The sequence below is a fragment of the Pantherophis guttatus genome, chromosome 3, assembly GCF_059756535.1.
Source record: "Pantherophis guttatus breed Tessera chromosome 3, ASM5975653v1, whole genome shotgun sequence".
NCBI lineage: Eukaryota > Metazoa > Chordata > Lepidosauria > Squamata > Colubridae > Pantherophis > Pantherophis guttatus.
The window spans coordinates 207,186,254-207,194,971 of NC_142065.1; the positions used below are offsets into that span (position 1 = coordinate 207,186,254).

The window sequence follows — 8,718 nt, forward strand, 5'->3', positions numbered from 1 at the left end:
AAAATGGGCATGGCTTATTTTGTGGGCGTGGCTTGGTGGAGGGGAAATGTGACCGGGTGGGCGTGGCCAACTTTTTTTTTTTTTTTTTACTTTTAAAACCATTTTTTCTACAACCTGAAGAGGTTGCAGAAAAAAATACTTTGAAAAGCCTCTGCCGATCAGGCAACTCAGCTGAGATCGTCAGAGGCTTTTCAAAGCATTTTTTTTTACCACCTCTTCGGCTGAAGAGGTTGTAGAAAAAATGCTTTGAAAAGCCTCTGACGATCCCAGCTGAGCCGTGGGATCATCAGAGGCTTTTTTTTTTTAACTTTTAAAAGCATTTTTTCATCCAAAGGGGTTGTAGAAAAAATGCTTTTAAAAGTTTTTTTTTTAAAAAAAGCCTCTAATGAGGTGGGCGGGGTAAGCGAGCGGCGACCAGGCCAGCGACCAGTTGGGGGGCGTGGCCAGCCAATGTTATTACCGGTTCTCGGAACTACTACAAATTTTTACTACCGGTTCTTGCGAACCCGTGCGAACCGGGAGCAACCCACCACTGCATGGGGGGAAATTGAGAACTGAGAATCAGTCCAGGGTTTGTTTGTTTTTTCCCCCCCACAATCTATGCAATGGAGTTCCATCTCCATTCCCTTCCAGCTCAAACAACTGACTAATTCCTATTTATTTAGCAGCAAAGCTATTTTCAGATAGCTGCCCTGTAAATGGCTCATTCACACAGCCCCAACCAGGCCCTTTCCTCCTGTTCTTAGGATGGGAGGAAGCCACGAGAATCTGAAAACGGCTGGCTCTACAATCAACTGAGTTGGGTTCTCCAACTGAGGAGTTAAGAAAAAGGGGGGAAGAGCAGGAAAGGGGAGGATGTACTCTTGGCTTGGATGGCTGGTTGTTTGGGAGCAAGGCAGGCAGACAAACAGATCAGGGGAAACTGAGGCTGAGAAGACAAGCTAGGTGAGAGCAGCATGGTGGAAGATGGCATCCATTGTGCCTGTTTAGGCTGCTCAAGGATGGGAAGAGTGACCTTGTGAAAGATTAGGCTTTAGCCTTCTAGAAAATCAGATATTCACCAGTCCTGGTCCATGGAGGAAAAAAAAACAAACCCAAAAGAATCGAAGGACAAATTGCATAAGATGCCTGGTCTCTGTGGCAGTCATAGTTGAAATAGAAGCACGGAGTCCTGCAGCTGGGAGAGGTTCAGTGGGTTGCCCCCGGTTCGGACTGGTTCAGAAGAACCGGTAGTAAAACAAGTGGGAGGCCCCGCCCACCACCCCAGATGTCGTCATCAGTGATCTGTGTCTGTTCAGAAGTTTCTGCGCATTTGCAGAAGCAAGATCCACGTGCGAATGAAGCTAGCGCGAGAGCGATCCTGTTGCAAACTGGTAGTAAAGGTAAGTAGAATTCACCCCTGGAGAGGTTACTCATGCTATAAGCCAGTTAGATGTGCAGGTCACTAATCTTTTAAAGACTTCTCCTCCACGTAATGTTGTCAGCTCAGGTAGGAGGTCTTGTTGTTGTTTTTCCAAGGAGAGACACAAAATTCCTGCTGGATCACCTTTGTTCCAGCTCCAGCTCCCTGCTCCCTGAGATGAAGGCTCTAATGCAGTGGTGGGTTGCGCCAGGTTCACACCAGTTCTATAGAAGCAGTAGTAAAACCGATGGGAGGCTCCACCCACTGACCCCAATGTCATTAAAACGCTTCTGCGCTTGCGCAGAAGAGTGCATGCATGTGTGCGCAGCCCCGCTGCAAACTGGTAGTAAAGATAAGTAGAACCCACCCCTGCTTTAATGTGAGACCATGATAAACAGGCAGCCATGCAGGACAAAACGGTTGTGTGAATGAGCCCTAATAAGTCCTGACGGGGGAATTTAGTTTACTCTTGTGTTTCTTTATTTCTGTCATAGTCATATAGCCAGAGGTGGGCTTCAAAATTTTTAGCAAGGGGTTCTCTGCCCGGTTGCTGGGTGGGCATGGCGATGGTGGGTGTGGCCTAGTCAGCCTCCTGCATCATGGTGGAGGGGGCATTTTTGCTTTCCCCAGGCTCCGGAGGCTTTCCTTGAGCCTCCAGGAGGGCGAAAACAGCCTCCCCAGGCTCCGGAGGCCCTCTAGAGGCCTGAAATGGGCCCGTTTCTGGGCTTCCTGAACTTCTGGTAGGCCCGTTTTTCGCCCTCCCTGAGCCTCCGTGCCCTGCACTTACCTGCATCCAAAATGGGCCGCATGGGGACTCCTGGTTGGGGCAGAGCAGGGTGGGTGGAGCGGGTAAGCCAAGATTGGGATTTGAGGGTTCTCTGAACTTCACAGAATCTTAGCTAGAGGTTCTCCCGAACCCCTGCAAATCCCCAGCAGCCCACCCCTGCATATAGCATTCAACACGAAGCATATAAAAACAGATATAAAATATAGCATGTGTAAGAAGTATAAAGAGCACTAAAACTAAAACTGCTTAAAATGTAAAACTACTATATTGAAGTGACCCTTTTAAATGCCACAAACAAACAGGTTTTTAATTCCAATGGAAGAGAATATCTGTAGCTCAGGGCTTGTTGTGTCCCATACGCAGCCTGTGCAGCTAGTAGCTGATTCAGACAGCGAGGAGGCTGGTTTGGTGCTCCGCCAGCAGCCTGTGCAGCTGGCACTCAAGTCGGACAATGAGGCTGGAGAAGATGTGGTGCCAGAGGCGGGGATTCAGCCAGGGCCTTCAGAACCTCCAGAGGCTCCCTTAAGTGAAGAGGACAAAGAGGAAAAGCCTCTTCTCGATGCATGGGCGCGCAGAGCTGCCAAAAGGCAGGAGTGGCTCCTCAGGAGGAGGTCTCCTCGAGAGTAAGGCTTGGGGCTAATTGGCCACTCCCTTAGCCTATTTAATAAGGAACACTGACTGAAGCAATCTGCAGGGAACAACTTCGTTCACATAGCTTCGTGTCTTGTCTTGCTTATCTTATCAGCTTCCTGCAAATTGTTTCTGGGCATTCTGCCAACCATAGTAAGCTTTCAGTTATTATTCTTTGAATTCTTGGCGGCTGTTAATGCAATCATTTAACAGCCGTTGTTGTAAAAGACTGGTTTATTTAGTAAACTAAGGTTTGAACGGACTTTGTGTGTGCTGCGTTCTTTGGAGTCCATAGCTGGGGCAGAACAGGACTGAACTGTGGAGTCCCTGTGGAGTTTTCTGAGCTTCGGTGTTTTCTTGTATGCATTTCATTACCCAGCTAGGTAACATCATCTGTGCTGCATTGAGGATGTCACCTACTCAGGTAATGAAACATCTGCAAGCAAACAACCAAACTCAGAGAGCATCAAAGACACCGCTGTTCGGATATTGTTTTCCTCTGGTGATTTTTTTTTTTTTTTAGTGGAAGATTTTACTGGTCTGCATTTTTCAGATGCAGTCATGACACAACCCCTTTGGCTCTGGAGATCATCCAGGCCAAAGGTGCTTTTTCCAAAAGGCAATTAGAATTTCTTGGGGTTTTTCCCTTTGATAATCTTGCTTCTCATCCAAGAAGCTTTTGAAGAACTGAAGAAGCTTTTTGAATGAGAAGTGAAACATTTTCAAAGGTTAAAAAACAAAAAGTAAGTCCTGTGGCCTTTTGGAAAAGGAAATATTTGGAACAAATATTTATGGAGATTCTCAGTCATCCAGGACATGGCTGTTCCAAAAGTGGTTTGTGAAAAGGCAATCAGACTTTGTTTTTCCTTGAAGACCTTTCGCTTCTCATCCAAAAAGCTTCTTCAGCTTCTAAAGAACTGAAAAAGCTTCTTGGATGAGAAGCAGAACATCTTCGAGGAAAAATAAAGTCCAGTTGCCTTTTGAAAAAGCACCTTTGGGACAGTTCCTCTTTGCATATTTCACCATTTACACATCTCTCCGATGTCAGCACTCCAAGCTGCATCCACTCCAGTGCTGACCTAAGAAGGAGAAGGTGGGGGCATCTGGCAAGAGGATGCTTGACTTTTCACCTACTTATTTTCCCTGGAGATACCATCCCCTAGGAGATGGGTTGGGAGGGGGGAAATTCTTTTGAGCTGAAGTAGTAGATAACAGCAGAGTGACTTGGAAAATGGCCAATGAGAAGCAGAGCAGTGGGGAAAGGAAAGGGAGGGTTTGGACCAGGAAGTCAGTGTTGGCTGCAACTGAGTCGGAGTTTCGATTGTTGTGCCTAATAAATGAAAGATTTTGATCAAGGACAATTTGTTTGAAATGCAGTTTATTTGAGACGACACCAAATCCTGACATCCGGCCCTTTGTGGTGGCTTGCAGTCTGTGGTGTCTGGAAAAATCCCATTGAAAGTCTCCTCATGATGTTCTTCTTGTGTTCAAATGAAAGCTTGGAAACTCAAGGAGACTGTAGACCAAGGAAGGCAAACATTCCTAGTAAAAGATGGGACATGTACTAAAAAAAATACATTCTTTGGTCACTTTTTAGCTTCAGTCAATAAAAGAACCTAGTAAGAATTTTGCTTTACATGTTATTCTCTAAAGTAGTGATGAAGCTCATTCTTCTGGTTCAAAAAGAATGGAATGTAGGGGATAAAATCACAAAAAAATTATGCAGCAGTTTTGAATATCCAGCCATATTTTGTTAAAAATCATCTAGAGCAGTGTTTCTCAACCTTGGCAACTTGAAGATGTGTGGATTTCAACTCCAAGAATTCCCCAGACAGCAAGGAGTTGAAGTTCACACATCTTCAAGTTGCCAAGGTTGTAAAACACTGATCTAGGGAATGGTTGCCAGAATTGGGTTTCTCTACTCTAGAGAAAAGAAGAACTACGGTTGACATGATAGCAATGTTCCAATATTTGAGGGGCTGCCACAAAGAAGAGGGGATCAATCTATTTTCCAAAGCAGCAGAAGGCAAGGCAAGAAGCGATGGATGGATGGAAACAAATCAAGGAGAGAACCAGTCTAGAACTAAGGAGAAATTTCCTGATAATTAGAACAATTAATCAGTGGAACAGCTTGGCTCCAGAAGTTGAGGGCATTCTACCACTGGAGGCTTTTAAAAAGAGACTGGGCAGCCACTAGTCTGGAATAGTATAGGGCAGTGATGGCTAACCTTTTTGACATTGTGTGCCAAAAGCAGGGTGAGAGCGGGGGGGTGGGGGTCGTGAGTGCACATGCCCACACACATAATTCAATGCCCCCCCATGCATGTGCGTGCGACCCCCCTGGCTCCCCCCACTTTTGGCACATGATGGCACGGTAGGCCCGTTTTTTTGCTCTTCCCAGGCTCCAGAGCCTTTCTAAGAACCTGGGGAGGGTGAAAACGGCTTCTTCCCCCCCCCTCCAGGCTCTCCAGAGGTTGGACATGGCCTGTTTGCCAACTTCCAGTGGGCCCGGAAGGCCCGAAAATCAGCTGGCGGAGCTGAGGTCACGTGCCCACTGATACAGCTCCGTATCAGGTTCCGTATTAGGCTCCATATCAGGTTCCTCCATATAGGTTCGCCATCACGGGTATAGGGTTTCGTGTTTGAACTGGGGGTTGGATTAGAAGACTTGCCTGGTCCCTTCCGCCTCCATTATCCTGTTATGTTTCTGCCAGGTTTCTGTTCTATGCCCTAGATAAAGAAAGCCATCTGCATATTCCACCAGTCCATCACTGAAATACATCTACTTTCCTCCAACAGAAAACTGTTAAAGTGTTGTCATACTTCAGCTCCGTCGTGCTATTCATATTCATTTGTGCACACGATGTGGCAGCTGGTAAGTAATGCAATGGTTGAAGCATCTCTGGATGAAGATCAAACCCCAACCAGGAGAAATTATCTCACCCCTGAAAAGTGATACTTCATCTCTTGCCTTCTTTTTGTCTACCAAGCACCCCTTCCACACCTACTTACATTGGAGCTGTTCTCTCAGTCGTCAAGAGCTTCGGCCTTTGTGATTGTGGGGTCCGTGTTCTGGAGCATAAGCTTTATCACAGGAATATCATACTTCTTCATAGAGGTAAGTGAGGGGGTCCTTGGTGTCCTGTGAGCTTGGTTGTTTTCTTACTAGGTAACATCATCAAGTGTGAGAGAAGTGAGTAAGTTTGAAGAGCAACTTGCTGAGCCTGGATAGCTCAGCAGACTAATGCATTGTAATTTAACTCCAGCTGTCTGCAATTAGTAAGTTCGAATCTTGCCAGGCTCAAGGTTGACTCAGCCTTCCATCCTTTCTAAGGTAGGTAAATTGAGGACCCAGTTCGTGGGGGCAATAAGCTGACTTTGTAAAAATATACAAAGTATGAAGGCTACTGCTTAGCGCATTGTAAGCCGCCCTGAGTCTCCGGAGAAGAGCGGCATATAAATCATTTTTTTTTTAAAAAAAAAGGTGAATTGGCTTAAAGTCTATGGAGATTCTCAGCCACTCAGGTCATGGGTATCCCAAAGGTGCTTTTTCAGGAGGCAACTGGACTTACTTGTTGTTTTTTTTTCTTTGAAGACGTTTCATTTCTCATCCAGGAAGCTTCGTCGGCTCTGACAGGATGGTGGGGAATGGAAGGATTTATACCCCTTGCAGACAGCTGGTCATTTGCATCCTTTCTGAGGGTCGTTGAAGCACTGGGAGGTTTATCTGTGTCCTCAGGGTCACCTGAGTAGAGCTCCTGGTTCCTGCTAGTCTGCAGTTTTTCTCTCTGGAAATCCATCCCTACTCCCGCACCATTCAAAGGGTGTTCATCCCAAATTGCACAGCTAAAAGTCAAAAGTTATTTCAAGCCTATCATTGAAGCTGTTTGTTTGTTTGTTTGTTTGTTTGTTTGTTTGTTTGTTTGTTTGTTTGTTTGTTTCATTCAGCCTGCATGCAGCTCATCTCACCGGAGGTGAATCTAGGTGGATTACAGGCATTCAATTGAAATGCACCAGAAAACATGAAAGCAATAAATAAGGACCACATTTTACATTGTGCAGGGGAAGAGAGATTGTTTTGCCCAGAGAACACAAGTACATGACCGCAATTGAAATTCATTGTTTAAATTTAAAAAATTTAAACTTTGTTAAGCAACAGGGGGGTTGTTAAGGGAGTCACACAGTTTACAACCTGTTTGGCCACAGTTGTTAAACTAATCACTGATGTTGTGAAATGAATCACATGGTCTTTAAGCAAATCCGGCTTTCCCCAATATCTTTGCTTGCCGGAAGCTGGATGGGAAAATGGGAAATGGCAATCACATGACCCCCAGGATGCTGCTACCAATACACCAAATACATGCCAGAATCCCAGCGACCAAATAGCGATCCTGTAATTGTGAGGATGGTACTGTACATTGGTTGCAGGGGTGAAATGCTACCGGCTCGGCCCGGTTCGGACGAACTGGTAGCGATGGCAGTTGGTGGTTCGGAAAACCGCTAGCGACGGCGGTGTGAGGCTCCGTCCACCCTCCTGGTTGTCATTACTTCCTGGTTTTTAATGCCTTGGTAGTACAGTGGTCTAAGGCACCCTGTTATTAAGCTGGTTATTAACACCAGCTGCCTGCAATTACTGCAGGTTCGAATCTCGTCAAGGCTCAAGGTTGACTCAGCCTTCCATCCTTTCTAAGGTAGGTAAATTGAGGACCCAGTTGTGGGGGCAATAAGCTGACTTTGTATAAATATACAAAAGGATGAAGGCTATTGCTGAGCACATTGTAAGCCACCCTGAGTCTCTGGAGAAGGGCGGCATATAAATCAAATTTAAAAAAAAAATAATATGCAGTGCGTACACTTCCGAACCGGTAGGGAAGGTAAGTAGATTTCACCCCTGATTGGTTGCAATGGTGAGAACTGATTGTAAGTCACCTTTTTCAGTGGTGTTCTAACTGAACAGTCACTAAATGAATGGTTGTAAGTCGAAGTCTTTAGGACTTAGGAGTAGCTTCCTTTTGTATTTTTTGGACATTTGTCCAGGATAAGAACCTCATGAACCAGAGACTAATGATATTTATGGGGTGAAATGTGTATTTCTCCCTCTTCTCTGAATTTCCCACATATTCTTTTCCATTTTCAGATGCAAATTAAGAACTACAGCTGTGCCATCTTTTGGCCCTTCAGTATAGGAACCCTTATATACATCTACAAAATGGTTCCAGAGACCACGAAGCAAACTTTCCCTGAAATCAAGAGAGTCATGTCAATGAAGACAGCCAAGAGGTTCCATTCCAGAGAGTCCAGGAGAAAACTGAACCTCAGAAGACATGTCTGAATTCTTCTCTCCCTCCCTCTCTCTCTTTTCCTCCCTCCCTTCCTAAAAGGAGAATCCTGCTTATCCTTAATCTTCTTCAAATGTTGACATAAATAGATATAATGTTTCCTCCTGATCAAATAAGACACCGTCTCTGTCTTATTTTGATTTATATTTGCTAAAATGTGTTTTCCCATTTTAATAAAGTTATAGTCCTTTCAAAATATGTTTCAGTTGATTTATTACTATTATGGGGCACATAGAATTATGAGTGTGGGCACGCACACGCACAAACCTTCCCCGCCCCCCCTCCTGGCATGTGATGGCAAAAAGGTTAACCATCACTGTGCAATGTTCAGTTTTGTTTGGGTAAATATGGGTAGTACAACCTTGGGAAAAGCCAACTAACTCTCTCTCTCTCTCTCTCTTTCTCTCTACTCCTTTGTAGTTGCTAAATGTCCAGGACTCCACTAACCTTTCAGCTATACCTCCAATTGGTATAACTCTTAGGAACAAGGCATGTAGTACTGCTTTCATCATAACTTACAGGAGAGATTTAGAGGTATAGATTCTACCTCTATAATTAGA

The 8,718-nt window shown here is 45.0% G+C and overlaps 1 protein-coding gene across 1 annotated transcript in view; it reads left to right on the plus strand.

Moving 5' to 3' along the window:
* LOC117675825 (solute carrier family 2, facilitated glucose transporter member 5-like) overlaps positions 1 to 8,354 on the plus strand; it is a 35,243-nt gene extending 26,889 nt beyond the window's left edge. Inside the window, exons 10-12 of the mRNA XM_087890917.1 lie at positions 5,619 to 5,694; positions 5,810 to 5,937; positions 7,957 to 8,354. Coding sequence (XP_087747043.1) covers positions 5,619 to 5,694; positions 5,810 to 5,937; positions 7,957 to 8,151 — 399 coding nt within the window. The 3' untranslated portion in view covers positions 8,152 to 8,354. The remainder of the gene's footprint in view (positions 1 to 5,618; positions 5,695 to 5,809; positions 5,938 to 7,956) is intronic.
* The last annotated feature ends 364 nt before the right edge of the window (positions 8,355 to 8,718 follow it).